General features: G+C 40.3%; 1 protein-coding gene across 6 annotated transcripts in view; it reads left to right on the forward strand.

Annotated features, from left to right (window-relative positions):
* Positions 1-15,626, forward strand: part of BIRC6 (baculoviral IAP repeat containing 6) — a 169,640-nt gene that overhangs the window by 109,434 nt on the left and 44,580 nt on the right. For 5 of the 6 annotated variants that reach the window (XM_066618148.1, XM_066618187.1, XM_066618179.1 and 2 more), the window contains 5 exons: positions 710-906; positions 2,317-2,617; positions 5,933-6,150; positions 10,920-11,084; positions 12,677-12,845. In XM_066618148.1, the coding sequence (XP_066474245.1) occupies positions 710-906; positions 2,317-2,617; positions 5,933-6,150; positions 10,920-11,084; positions 12,677-12,845 (1,050 nt within the window). The remainder of the gene's footprint in view (positions 1-709; positions 907-2,316; positions 2,618-5,932; positions 6,151-10,919; positions 11,085-12,676; positions 12,846-15,626) is intronic. The other variant, XM_066618166.1, reaches the window with a different exon arrangement.

Raw genomic sequence — 15,626 nt, forward strand, 5'->3', positions numbered from 1 at the left:
ATAATTAAGAGTACGTAATTTTATTTCATCCTTTTTTTCTCTCCTGAATCAAAATTTCATCTTCATAGGCAAAGAATTCTGGAATCCTTTCAGCCCAGGTTTTTGTTAGCTATCTGTATTACTGACAAACCACTTCCTGCACAGATAAATATTACCATTGTCCTGGAAGAGTGTGATTTGACCCTCGCCCTGCTCTTTTTATTGAGGGGCTCCATATGCAATCATTACAGTCCAAGCTACAAAATTTACCCACCCAGAAAAGACTCTGTTATCTGCTGGGGAGGGGGGAGCACTTACCTTTGGCGGTGGCAGGAGGCTTCTTAAAATGTTTGTTTAGTTGCATCTCTGCAACAGTAGGCAGCAGCAGCAGCTTTAACAACACTTGATACCTGACTAACAGCAGCCAGCTCCTTCTGGTCGCCATTTTTTTTCCTTGAGAATCTGCACAGAAAGACCTCTATCATATCATGGGGTTATTTCCTGGCACTGAATCCCTACTGCAGCACTCACCCAGGCTTGAATTTATGGTTGTCAGTGGCAAACAGATGGCGGTTAGAGGTTAAAGACAAGACTGTTTCAGCCCATGTTTATCCCTTTAAAATGAACCTATTATTCAAAGGTAACTGATTTGTGTATGCAAGTCCTAAAAACATCCCCTCTAATGTAGTTGCACTGAACAGTTTAATTTGTTTTGTTTGTGTATATGTAGAGAATGCAGATTTATTGGGGTCTTGCACTGAAGATGAAGCAATCACACCAGGTGAGGAGTGCATAGATGCAGTGCTGGATGAATCCTTTCTTGAAGTGTGCCCCATTCAGTCTCCACTGCAAGTTTTTGCTGGAATGGGTGGGTTGGCCCTCATCGCAGAAAGGCTTCCTATGCTATACCCAGATGTAATTCAACAAGTAAGTCAAAAATATATAGCTGACTTCATTATAGGGTACATATTTTGGAAGTAAATATTTTGGAAATGTGTTTAATTTTGGCTGGCTTGTGCCCAGTGTTTTATGTATATACTGTATATATGAATTTTGTGTTGAATGTTCTGTGTATTTTGCATAATTTTTAAAGGCTTTGGTATATCCTGTTTTTGAGTTGTGAAATGCTATGTATTTTTCCCCCATTGTTTTCTGTTTAACACGACTAGTGAATTGGAGAGCTTTTCTTGAAAAGACATAAGAACAGCCCCGCTGGATCAGGCCATAAGCCCATCTAGTTCAACTTCCTGTATCTCACAGTGGCCCACCAAATGCCCCAGGGAGCACACCAGATAACAAGAGACCTGCATCCTTGTGCCCTCCCTTGCATCTGGCATTCTGATACATAGCCCATTTCTAGAATCAGGAGGTTGCACATACTCGTCATGTCTTGTAACCCATAATGGATTTCCCAGAAATTTGTCCAATCCCCTTTTAAAGGCATCCAGGCCAGATGCCATCACCACATCCTGTGGCAAGGAGTTCCACAGGCCAACCACACGCTGAGTGAAGGTATATTTTCTTTTGTCTGTCCTAACTCTCCCAACACTCAATTTCTGGTTCTGCTGTTATGTGAGAGTGTAAAGAGCATCTCACTATCCACTCTGTCCTTCCCGTGCATAATTTTGTAAGTCTCAATCATGTCTCCCCTCAGGTGCCTCTTTTCTAGGCTGAAGAGGTCCAAACGCCATAGCCTTTCCTCATAAGGAGGGTGCCCCAGCCCAGTAATTACCTTAGTCGCTCTCTTTTGCACCTTTTCCATTTTTACTGTGTCCTTTTTGAGATGTGGTGACCAGAACTGGACACAATACTCCAGGTGTGGCCTTACCATCGATTTGTACAATGGCATTATAATATTAGGACACAAGTTAATACCCTAGGATACTGACACCTCAGGGGAGCGGGGGGGGGGGCTTGTTTGTGCTGTTAGTATTTGGGAGTGTTCCTGAAATACATGCTTTAGGTTTATCAGTGTTTCAGTTCTACAGTGAGAGGTTCTGGGTAGAAGACAGGCTGTAGTGTTATCCATGAACTTGAAACTCTTTTGCCTTATTGTACTTCTTAGTCTAATATCATTGGTGAAATGCCCCTTATTTCTTCATATGCCCCAGTACTAAACCTTGACATTGGAAACTGGTTCCAGGACTATTTCTGGTGTTATCTAGAATATCAGTACATGACACACTTTGTCAAAGCCTGCATAAGATTAGAAGTTATCTGGTATAGAGTTTTGGAAAATTTTTGACATTTAATATTTAAATATATTATTTGCAACAAAAAGTACTCTTAATTTCTGCCTTTAGGGGACAGTATTAAGCATCTTTTTTTTTTCTGAAGGTGAGTGCACCAGTGGTTACATCCACCACCCAGGAGAAGCAGAAGGACAGTGATCAGTTTGAATGGGTTACCATTGAACAGTCGGGAGAACTGGTTTATGAAGCCCCAGAAACAATTGCTGCAGAACCACCACCAATCAAATCAACAGTCCAAACTATGTCTCCCATACCTGCTCATTCTTTGGCTGCTTTTGGATTATTTCTTCGCCTCCCAGGCTATGCTGAGGTGCTACTTAAAGAGAGGAAACATGCCCAGTGTCTGCTTAGATTGGTGTTGGGAGTTACAGATGATGGTGAAGGAAGTATGTACTGTAACTACTGTACTACTAAGTATATTTGGGGACTACTGCTAAACTTTTCACTTGAGTGTACACGTTTGCAAGAATTTGAAAACAGATAGAACTGGCTTTTCTGGAATTTCGAATCTCTTCTGGCTTTGGAATTTATATGTATATGAAAGCAAAAACTGGCCCTTAAGGGACAGGTCTTCTGCTTCTTCCTTCATTGCATAGGATAAAAATTGGTCAGGGATAATAGAACTATTTTGATTTTTAAATATTGATCATTTCCATGGTTTCCTATGGAACCTTAATCAAAAACTATGTCCTTTCAGTTCAGTTCTACTAGTTTTGAGGAGATCTAGGCCTTGATGGCCTTGCAAAGATTATCTACGCATTGCTTTATTTTTTCATCTGAGGGTTATTTCTGCTCTTGTTTGAATCCATCCAAGTTTTGACAGGCTGTCATAACTGTTAAGAAAGGACAAGATAATCTTAACTGGCACCTTGATCTTCTGCTTTTGCTTCCCTCTCCTTAGGTTTGTGTTGCAACTTTTCTTATGTTATGCACAGGGTGGGAGACAATACAAGCCAAGGTTGCTAGAAAGTTTCTAAGTGAATATTCCCTCCAGTTGGTGTGCATAAGCCTACTGGAAACTAATCAAAATGTTTCCCTACTTCTTGACCACTGTCATTCTGCTTATTGCTAACTTCCCGTTTTCATACAGTGTGAGAATGTTGATGCTCGGCATAATTCCAAACTATCTCTGAATAACCTCTAAATTTGTCACCAGTAGATGGAACTATCTTTCTATCATCATATAATTGGCCTGATGTGTGAATGTTGATCTTTTAAGAACACTGGTTCAGTACTTTGTTTCCTTTACATAGTAATATTATCTTCAGTATTTTAATGCATACTTGGCGATGATTGAATTTGCTTGTTACATTAAAGATAGAATCAAAATTCTGTGTTTCATCAAATGAAAACGTTACCTCTTTTTATAGGCAACATTTATTTTGAAAGTGTCTCACTAAGAACTTCAAATACTCTTCTTAGAATGTTTTACCTTTTTCATTTGCTTTGATAAACTCAGGAATAGCTGATACCCAAGATGTGATACACATTGGTCTGATCTAGTCTGGCAAGTTTATCCAAACATTATCAGTAGCTCTGTTTAATAATGTTTTTTTAAGTAGCTTGGATTCAGTTATACAAATGGGTAAATTATAATCTAAAAGCCAAGCAGTATAAAATTTCCTGTTGGCCCAGTATGGCTGAAATGTTTCCATATCTCTTAACCATTGCAAAACATCAGATGAGCCGCTCGCCCTTTCCTGCATGAAATTTACCCCTCCCTTCCTGTTTCATTGTTAAATATGGTATAACATTACATCTGGGTATTAAGGCTAACCAATGTTATTGTTAACTGGGATTTACAAATCAACTTCAAACAGTGACTTTAGTCCCTTTAGTTTTTAAAGGCAAAGCAAATTTTAGTGTTCATCTCCAACAGTGTAACTCTAGATACCATGATTAGCTCTCGACAAGAAAGTGAGTGGTGCTCCAAATCCCTTAACTAAGACTACAGAATGAAGAAGTATTTCAATTGCACTGGAACATTTGACAAAATCTCACAAATATTGATTTGGATGTAACATTTAGGGCGCAATCCTGCCCTTCACTTGGGCCAGCACAAGTCCCTTGCACTGGGCCAGGAGGTACGGCACATTTGTGCCTCCTCGGGAGGAAGCCAGCCCAGCGCTTAGAGAAGCACCGGCCTGCAGAGGCTGACAGAAGCCTCTGCACCAGCTTCCTCCAAGCATCTTGAGTCGGCATGGCTGGGCTGATGCAAGGAGCAAAGGTAGGCGGGGAGGAGGCAGGAGGGAGGTGTTCCTGGGCGGGCAGAGGGCGTCCAGGATGCAGGGAGTGGGAAGTGGGGAGCAGCTTCAAGCCACTCTGCTCTCCTTGGACTTGTGCCATTTCTTGAGGTGGCACATGTCCGAGGAGACCCATAGGGGCCAGCGGCCCTTGCCCTTAGGTAATGGAAAATGTTTCCCCTTGCCTCTGGCTGAGCTGCTTCTGGCCCCTATCCTGCGCTGGATACAGTGCAAGCCTCTTGGGTTGCCTGTTCCAGCGCAGGATAGGATTGCGCCCTTATTTTTTTTTTTACTTGATATCTTATTATGATCTCCACCACTGAATGTGAAGAATGTTTTGTACTCAGACATTACTATGTGTTTTTTGTGTTCAGTGGGGAATATTTTGCAACAGATGCACGTTGCTGCCATGATATTATTCTAAAACAGCGGTGTCCAAACGTTTTGGCAGGAGGGCCACATCATCTCTCTGACACTGTCAGAGGGCCAGGAAAGAAAATTTACATTTCAAATTTACATAAATAAATACATTAGAGCTGGAACTTATATGACTGAATGAAGGTCCTACAATAGCTCATGGCCTATAAAAGGCCTTGCACAAAGCAAGACCGGCCTTTCCTTTGCTGCCACTGCTGCATCACAGATGTGAAATAGCAAGCAGTGGAGGGAGCCCTCATCCCACAACTCACACGAGAGGTCAGATAGTTGGCCATCACACTGAGAGCAGTTGCATCGGGCCATCAGGGTCTCCAGCAAGTCTCCAGAGGGCCAGAGCTCTTTGGAGACTGGGGGCTCTGAGTGGGCCTGATTGGGAGTCCTCAAGGGCCGCAAGTGGCCCCAGGGTCGGGGTTTGGGCACCCCTGTTCTAAAACATGAATAAATGTTGTGTGTGAAGATGAAGGTTGGTGTTTAGACATGACTTCCTAATCACGTGTTTTCAATAGTGTTTTGAAAAATGTAGGATAAAAAAGTCACAGGGTGACACCAGGTACTTTGTCTTTTCATTACATTAATAGAATTTTAGATCTAGAAAGGATTGATCCAACCACCTTTACTAAGACTTCTTTCACAAACATCCCTAAAAATGTAGCACGTTATCAAGATGATCCTGTGGCAAGGAGAATTTGAGACTGAGCTGTGCCTTGGTGCATCCAGTACAGTGAATGTTACTAAAACCCAATTTTCAATTACTTATCAAAAACCAATAATTATTGAACTTTTCTCTTCCATATTAAGAAGATGACTATTATATTCTGGATCTAGACAAAGAAGAAAGTATCATCACATCTTTCTGTGTCCCATTTGTGATCCCTGCAGTGACTCTTAACTGTGTAAAAATCAATAATAAATAGAAGTGTGTTTTTAAATGCAATAAAATACCTGTGATAGATTTAAGTTAATTTAGTATGCTAACTTGTTGTGGTATAAATGCTTAACTTCTATTCTCTTTCCATTTAGGTCATATTTTACAATCTCCATCAGCTAATGTGCTTCCAACCCTTCCATTTCACGTGTTACGTAGCTTGTTCAGCACCACACCTTTGACTACTGATGATGGTGTACTCCTCAGGCGAATGGCACTCGAAATTGGGGCAATACATCTTATCCTTGCTTGTCTGTCTGCTCTCAGCCACCATGCTCCAAGAGTTCCCAATTCTGGTCCCAACCAGACAGAGGTGAGTTAGTTTCAGATTGATTAGCTCACAAATATAAGATTGGATCCCAGTTAGTACTGCTACATACATAATACATTCATGCAAGGGAAGAGGATTCTCTCCCCCCTCCATCTTTGTACTCTCACCCAAATCTGCACCTGAAAAGCTAGAGTCTCCAAAAAGATGGGGAGATTAGCAAAAGTCATCCCTCCTTTCATGCATGAACATAACATTCTGTGCACAGAAGTATTAGTGAGACCTATCTATAAGCAATGTTCCCTGTAAGCTGCTGTAATAGAATCCCCATGCAGCTGAAAGAAGTTGCCAGGGTCCTATCTTTTCCCTTTGTTCTTTTAAATCCCTCCCTGGGCTTCTGTCTCTTATTATCTCTCCCTCTGTGGAACCTGATGGAAGGGAACCAGGCATTGTGTGCAGATGTGAGTGCAATTCACTGACAGAAGTGATGTTTTAACTTTTATGCCAGGAAGGAGGGAAGCCAAGAATGCACATGCAGATCACTAATGGAAGAATATTACAGGGTGCAATTCTATTTGCATCATCTCAAAAAGTTATCCTGGGAAACGATGTAGAGACACAAAAGGTGCAAAGAACAGCTACCAAAATGATTAGGGGCTTTTTAGTTAGAGTGGAGAGAGGATGAGGATGGTGGGGTGAAGTGGGGAACTAAAATTCAGGAAGAAGAAAGAGGTTTATGAAATTAGACATGGTCTGGACTTAGAACATAAAAAGTACCATCCAGAAAGCCACAACATTTTAAGGATGTTTAATAAAGAAAGTCCCACTCCCTACTTCAGTCCTTGGCATGCCCAGGTAGGGCTGGAATGTCTGGTAACAGACTCTGATTTAGAGCCTAAGGCTGCAATCCTTTAACACTTTCCTAGGAGTAAGTCTCATTGAACACAAGGATGTTTACTTCTGAGTAGACCCTCTTCAGAGGGTCTGTTGCCATTCTAGCAGAATACCTAAGCATTCATGAGGGTATTTTTAGCCAGTTTGTATCACTTACTCCCACAACAGCAGATTTTAAAAAATTTAAGTAGGGGAGCCAAATGCTCATGAAATATTGTATAGGTTAAAGTGCCAAGTCACAACAGCAATAATTGCTGGTAACAAAATCCTTCTAGAGTTGCTAAATTTTATTAGTCCTATAATGTGACAGGATTAGGGTTATGACACAAAAATGATTTTCTTGTGAAAATGTTTCATGGCATGCTTAGGTTTCTATCTGAATTCTTCCAGTCTTTAGTTCATCAGGGTATGGGCTGTATCATTGTCTTGTGCTTCATAAGCATCTCAACATTAATTAGAAATAATTGTGTGAATGCATTCTTTATGTATGTCTGAAGTTGGTAAATATTGCAGTTCAATGGGAGTAGGGACTATTCACAATATTTTGTTAAGAAAAAGCTAACGGCATACTGATTACCTTGTTCGGAGTGTCTCAACGTTTATCATTTATCCCCTGCCATACCACTTCATGTGATCCTCCTACCACCGGTTAAGAGGCCAGATGCAACATGACAAACATCAGTGAAAGGCTAAGAGTGGAAGGCTCAGGATGGACAAGGAGGGCTTTTTAGAGTGCATGAAAAGCATGCTTTGGAGCTCTGCCAGGTAGCAGATATTCTGGGGTCCCACAAATACCACCAGGTAACACCTCAAGTACCATTGCTGGTACCTGTACCACTGGTTGAGAAACACTGACCTAGATCTTTATCATGCCTGATAAACATGTAAATGTCCCACCAGCTTGTCTTCATTGTAATTCCTCTGCAGTACTTCACTTAACTGCCTAGTGCTCTGTCCATTGCCAGGTTTAAAATCACAATGGTTATATACTGCCTGGGTCATTCTGTTCTGTAAAATAGTCTTTAGGGAATGGTTTACGTAGGGCTCTGTATGCTTCTAGCTTAGCATGTAGGTACTATGCATTTTATGGATTGGGCAGCACAATCCTAACCAGTGCTAGTGCAGCAGGGCCGCTTGACCCATGCTGTGTCCAGTGTTGGGAAGGAGCAGGCTGGAGGCAGAGGTATGCGGACATTCGTTCCCTTGTCCTGGGTCAAGCTCCAGCCTATGCAATGGGGCTACTCAGATCTGCGTAAACAAAATTGCTGGTGCAACTCCAAGCAGCCTCGTGTTGGGCTTTCAGGTCTGGGAGGGGGAATAGGATTAGGTGTGTACTGGCCAGCACTACCAACCTGCCCCCTCCTGGACCCAATCCACCCCCATTTTCACTCTCCCCCCTCCGTGTTACATTCCTCCTTGCCCTCTCCCTGCCCCTATGCTGCCCATTGCGAGTTTACCTGCTCCACTGGTCATTCCTTATGGATTCTAGTGTCAGCAGAACAGTGCATTGCTTACTCTCAGAGTATCACAGTGTGCTTTATGACACATTTGTGATGCCCTAGGCTGGTGCAGCTTGTAATCTGAGCACTGGATTGTGTCATTTAATCTCCTAGATCTTCACTGAAATATAAGCATCTCAATTTTTTAACATTCTAAGACATGTAAGGTTACTGTGATAAACTTCAAAGCTTTGCCCCTTATTTAAAATAACACTTGTTTTGTTTAATGGCCCAGAAGAGTCACACAGCATAGAAAAGATGATACAGCAATAGCTTTCTGCAGCAGTGTTCTCACTAGAGGGTTATTTTACCAAATGAAGCTGTCAACAGGAAGTATTCTCAGCAGGTTCTTTGAACCTTATCACAATTCTCATTGTATCCCGTCACCATATACAATGTTTAAGTCATCTACCATGTCCCTAAGGGCCTGTACCAAATCCCTTAAATCTTTCTAATGAATGTTCTTTGTCCAGTCTCAAGAAAAAAAACTGTGTAACCACAGATTTTGCAGGTGATGCTTGCCTAGGCACTGTGTGCTTTGTAGTAAGTTCAGTGGTCTGGAACTTGTTGACCGGATGCCAGGTTTTGTTTTGTTTCAAGGAACAGCAATGAGGCTACGGAAGTTTGTTCTGAAGAGCTGCAATCAGTATTGTTTATGCAACATGTGGGCTGTAATGGCCTGTGAAATACAGAGTGGCTGCAGTTCAGATGTTGCAAACTTAACCCTCCAAATGGTGGTTAGGAGACTTAAGTACATGCCGCGGCTTGCCACTAACCAGTGACATACTTTCTACTATTACCTTTGCAATAAACCTCATCAATGTAACTCTGCAGTCTGTCTCCAAGTATAAATTTTAACTAACATCAGGTAACATCCAAACTTTTGTCGAACAGTGTTTCATTGCCAAAAGCTGCTTCTGTTCAAAGAGAACTTCTGAGCAAAAATTCTGCTAAGTCTGCTAAAAATCTTCAAGAGGCACTTTCCTTCGTGTAAAAAAATATGTCCAGTTATTAAAATTGCAGTGTTTGTACTATGTGAAGATATTCAAATAAAAGGTTTGAATTTTGGAACATATTGGAAGTCTGGTCCCCAATAGCTGCTGATCTGCTGGTGTGGGGGGGATGGCTTATGGTTTTGAGAAATCTTTCCTAATCATATTGTCCATCACCTACTTCATATTAAATTATGTAAGTTTATATTTTTATTAAATACAATGTGATGTTCCCATCATTTCACTGGTAAACGCTTCGTTTTTCCACCATTGTGGTATAAATGAGTGAAATAAAAGGTTTAAAAAAATTTAGAGAATGGGGCAGGAGTGTAAATTGCATAGCACTTGCTGAGGAACATAAAGGTAGATGGGAATTTTATCTTCCATAGCTGAGAAGCATATCCCCCTAAATGTTCAGAAGCCTTGTTCGATTTAAGTGCAGAATTCTGCATCCTTCACCCCATCCTTGTCTGTCTGCAGGATACCACTGTTTCCTGCATATGCATTCTTAGTCAAACAAAATCAAATCAATTTGTGTAACTATCCCAGTATTTTAAGAATAAATGGCAGTGTCTTGTGCAGAATACGGACTTTAGATTATATCTAAAGTGTAAATATGTGCAAAATTGCATATAGCAGTCACATAATTTGGGATTTGCTTTTGATGAAGAACTTTCACCCAGGCCTCTATCCATGATATATGCGAAGCAGAGCTTGTCACAAATGGGAAAGCGTATCTAATTACACAGGCCTACAAAATTGAGGGTCAGAAAAGTTTTCCCCAAACTTTATGGTGGTTTGTTATGAATTTGGGGTGCCAATTCAAAAAATGGCATCCAAAACTATCACGTCTAGTTTTGGAGATATAGTATAGCCTCATTAGTGAATGGTTCAAGCAGCTTCCTCATGAAGAAGCCATGGTGTAGGCTTCCTCATGAGAAAGTTGCTTGAACCATTCTCTAAAGAGGCTATGCCGTGTCTCCAAAACTAGACATGATAGGGCAAAACAGATGCTATTTTTGGAATCAGCACCCCAAATATACCCAGGAATTGGTGTAACATTTAAGGAAGCAAAATGTGTGTTGGCCTGTGTTATTGGTCACTTAATTTTTTATGACCTTTAAATGAATATTAAGGTTAAATATACCTTTCTGTCATATTATGTAACACTTAAGATGCTTATCTTATTCAGAAGATTAAGTCTCATCCTATAGTTTGGGTTCTGGAGGGTAACAATGATTGTTTAGGCCACCTAGTAAGTATGTGGCTGAGTAGAATTTTACTGAGCTTTTGTAACTCTTGGTTCACTTCTTAGCATAACCCAAGAAATGAGAATACTTCTTTAATAGGCTGGGACTTTATCTTCTGAGTCTAGAATACCATGTAAGCCATCCCAACCTGTTTGTTGATTGATTTTCATTTTTCCTAGCCACAGGTGTCAAGCACACATAACAGTGCATCAACTGAAGAACAGCAGCTTTACTGGGCTAAAGGCACTGGGTTTGGAACTGGTTCCACTGCTTCTGGATGGGATGTGGAGCAAGCTTTAACTAAACAAAGACTTGAAGAAGAGCATGTCACTTGTCTCTTACAGGTATTGGACAACAACACTGTTCATGCAGGCTGTTGACATTATTTTGTTATGAGATGAATAGATTATTGTGGCCTGTTAAGGTATATTTGGGTTGTTATAGTATACTTTTCAGTTGCATTATGAGTTTAAAAGATCCTGACTGCAACTAAAAGCATGGCGGCCTCTGGGTGTGCAGGAAAGCTTCATTACAGTTTGGTGTTTTCTGTTTTTTAGTCAGAAGCTCCTCTCCTACCTGACATCCAATTTGGAAACTTGGAAGTTTGAAAATTAGTTTGTGGGAGAGGGTTTTTGTAGCGTAAGGAGAATCTTACTTGTTCAGCTTTGGCATATTAATTGGTTCAAAAAACCCACTTCTGCTCACTTGCTTCTGACACTTTGTCAGTGGCATAAACTATATGGACACCAGAGAAAGTTTGGAAATTTTGATTTGAGAAGCTGCTATCATCATACTATCTGTCTCCAATAGACAGTTTAAGATTTGGTTTAATTCTAATACTTGTTCTTCAGGTGATATTTGTAAATTCCTCCACCTGTCATTGAAACTGCCTATGGGAAATGAAAAAGAAAAGTATTTGCAGTGTTGGTTAATATAAATCTACCAGTGGCGTAGCTAAGGAGGTGCAAGGGGTTGCAGTTGCACCGGGCATCAAGCTTTAGGGAGGCAACAAGCTGAACTTGACACTAGTGATCAAAATTGTGAAAATCTTGGTATGTATGTTTAATACCATCATGTTATATATCATTGGAAAGGTAATTTAATGCAGAATGCAATGAAACAAAACTGCATTGGAATAACTGTATACTATCAAAAGTTATGGTCAATTAACCAGAAAATGAAAACACAATTGCCTTATGGAACAAAAAATGGATTTTCTTAACTCAAAACCAACCTATGAGACTGACTGATCTGAGAGCCAGTGACGTATTATTATGTTATTGACATATTGCAATGACATATTATCATGATACAGCATGAAACCAATAAGGTATTAATATGAGTCAGCTCTCATTTCCATGTATCATAATACAGTTACCCCTGCTAACTGGGTAAAAGGCACTTTTTCAAGAGCTGCTCCTCTTCACCCCAGCACTGTGTCTCAAACCTATCAGGGGCACACTTTTTATTTATTTACTTAATTAATTTGATTTTGTCTGGGGGGACTACAAATCTTGACTCCATGTAGCAGATAGATACCTTAGCTATGCCACTGACTGGGGGGAGGCAGCAGAACAAGTAGGTGGCAAGCTGCTGGGGGGAGGAAGTGGGTTCTTCCCAATTTTCACTTTTAAAAAAGCCCAGGTGTGACGTCATTTCCGGCTATGACATCACTTCCGAGGCAACTTTTTGAGCTTGGCACTGGGCTACACAATCATTAGCTACACCACTGAAATCTACCAAGCAGTCATGGAAAAGGTGGTGGTTGGGTTTTCAGTAAAAGAAGTTTACATAGCAATAGAAATGAGGAGTCTCATGCATTTTGTGTAGTAGGGGCTGGCGAATATACTTCAGCTTGCATTCTAGTCTGTGATCAGTATGGACAATGTCTTTCTACTGTTCATCAGATTTTGATTCTTGTTGTTGAAACTTTCAGGTTTTAGCTAGCTACATAAATCCTGCGGGCAGCGTATCAAATGGAGATGTCCAGTCAAGTCATGAAAGTAGAGGACAAAACAGCAATGCCCTTCCATCAGTTCTGCTAGAGCTACTTAGTCAATCATGTCTTATTCCGGCAATGTCATCTTATCTCCGCAATGATTCAGGTAGTGTTGCTGCTCTTTTTTAAGCAGCATGTCTTTTTTGTTTTTTTTAAGCAGCATGTCTTCTATTTCTTGATCATAAGTTGTCTAAAGTAATTGTGTTTACTTTTGCTTTTTGTTTAACTGTGTTTAATATAAAGGTAGGATTGAACAGCTGTAAGCACAGAAAACTACCGTGGACCAGTATGATATAAGCAGCAGCAAGGGCCAGACTCCTGTACAGAACTGTTGCAAAAGGAGCATCTTATCAGCATGTTATGTCTTTCATTCCAGGGTCAGCTTGAACTGATGCCCAAATAATAGTTGCCTTTTCTGTAGGCACATGGTCCCCTTCAAAGATGTTCCTGAATGTCAGGGACCTTTGCCTTAGCATAAGAAGTTTCACTCAGATTAAGATCACATAAGCCAAGTTCGCAGCTGATGTTTTGTTCTTTATTTATAGTTTAATTAATCCTACAACTAGTGGTCTTTGTGGATGACTTCCTGGTTATTGTGGTTCGTAGTAATTGTTGATTGTAAATTAATTCAGGTTCCATGGCAGGCACATTCACCAAAGTCAGGGCAAATGGTGGAAGATGAGAACTTGCATGCCAGTTAAGAGTGCTGCAGTGCGGATTTGTAGCCTGAAAATCAATCCAGAAAGAGTGAATGGAGATAGACAGGGATGTTAACCATGTATAGGTAGGGGAACTGGACCTTCATAAGCAACTAGGAAGGGAATAATAAGCCACTCTGATAGGATAGAGCAGGATACAAAATTAAAATATTGTATCATTATGGGCCAGTCCCAGCTGGGAGTATTACATACTGATCATGACCTTTTAGTCTTTCTCATTTCTTCAGTAGGACTTTTCTCTAATTACACAGGCCAACACCATTCTGCTTTGTTAAACATTACACCAATTCCTGGGTATATTTGGGATGCTGATTCCAAAAATGGCATCCATTTTGCCCTATCATGTCTAGTTTTGGAGACACGGCATAGTCTCTTTAGTGAATGGTTCAAGCAGCTTCCTCATGAGGAAGCTGCTTGAAACATTCACTATTGAGGCTATACTATATCTCCAAGTGATAGGGCAAAACGGATGCCATTTTTTGAATCGGCACCTCAAATTCATATCAAACCACCATAAAGTTTGGGAAAAACATTTGACACTCAATTTTGTAGGACTGTGTTACCAGTCCTGAGCTAGGCCAGCTCAGTCAATTCAGGCTACTGTGGGCCTAGAACATTCTGTTTCAGTCCTGTTGTTGACTATCACTGGAGTTGACTTGAACTCTCCTGCATAAGCTCTAATTGCCTTCTGCTTACTAAGTCCAGTTAGCTAACTCAGCAATTCAGTTTGTCTGTACTTAAGCTCTCTACTCTGAGCCATGTCTGGGACTCTTCGATATAATTTTCTGCTTCCGTATTTTCCTCATGATGTACACAATTGTTGTGTGTCACAATTATCATGACCTTTTATCATGATAAAAGGCACTTACATGTCTTTTGTCATTATTCAAACCACTTGTGAAGTTCTCTGACTTTGTTTAAAGTTGGTTGTGTGTTTTATGGGCTCATCATGTTTATGCTGTCCTTCCCAAATGATCTTTCCAAAGTACAGTCAGCCTGCAAGGGTTTCTTAACAAAGGTTACTTCAGAGGTTAGAGTATAGAGCCATATAAATACCATTTAAGGTAGTCAAAACTCCTTTAAAGTCAACAAATATGTACTGTCTCTTTAAGAACTAAAAGTGCAGTACAAGAGGCATGTGGGGATGGAGGAATAGCAACTTCATTCTCCCATTTCAGACTCTCTCTGATGCATAAACAGAGTTAAGTGGCATGGCAGGTAGAGCTGCCTACACTATTTACGAGTAAACTATTGTTTTTCTCTGTCTGGAGGCATGTGTGTGTGCCAAACATGTATATTTGAATTTGCATGAGGCTGACTGCTCAGTAACATATTTTCCCATAAGTATTTGTCATCATTCCTTTAGCAACATGTCAGTTTTATTTATTTACTTATATCCCACCTCTCCTTTTGCAAAGAAGGCATCTGAGGTGGTGTACAGTAATATAAAATATAGTAAAATACAAAATATAAAACACCATTAAAAATAAAGGAATGCCATAAAATCATGCGACTAAAAGTGTGTACTATGCAAGCATCATTGCTTATGTGTTCTCAACTGGATAATGAGATGGTTGGTTTCACTTCAGACTTTGATTGAATCGCAGTGTAGGGTTGAATATTTAGATATATGTGTGTATGGTGGTGGTGAATAGAAGCACAAGAATCCTGAGCTTTCATCTCTCTCCCTTCCCTTCCCCCAGTGGTATGAACAGCTTTTGTGGTTTCCTTTTTGGGTAGGATATAAAATATCTTCCTTAGATGTTTGAGTATCATGAGGAATAAGTAGTGTGAGGCTGTTGGCATCCCTCATCCTCCTTCATCTTGTGAAATGCCTGAAAACATTTAGGAGAAGAAAATGACATGAATAACATAATTTACTTGTCAGTGAATTTATCCTATGTCAGTGTTTTAATGAAGAGTTGAGAAGTAGTGTAAGTAGTAATTTGTTATGTTGCCCAAAACACAGATATTATATGAATTACTATAGTAGAGTATTCAATATTTTTGAAGTAGTCTTCCTGTTGTGTGAACTAGATCCATGCCAGAAGGGCCACTGGAAAGGAAAGAGGCTCTTTTGAATGGTCAGAAGCAATTAGGAAGGGAATAATAAGCCACCCTGATAGGATTATTATCACAGATAGTGTCAGATAACCAAAATGCATGCA

Source organism: Tiliqua scincoides, chromosome 1 (genome assembly GCF_035046505.1).
Source record: "Tiliqua scincoides isolate rTilSci1 chromosome 1, rTilSci1.hap2, whole genome shotgun sequence".
NCBI lineage: Eukaryota > Metazoa > Chordata > Lepidosauria > Squamata > Scincidae > Tiliqua > Tiliqua scincoides.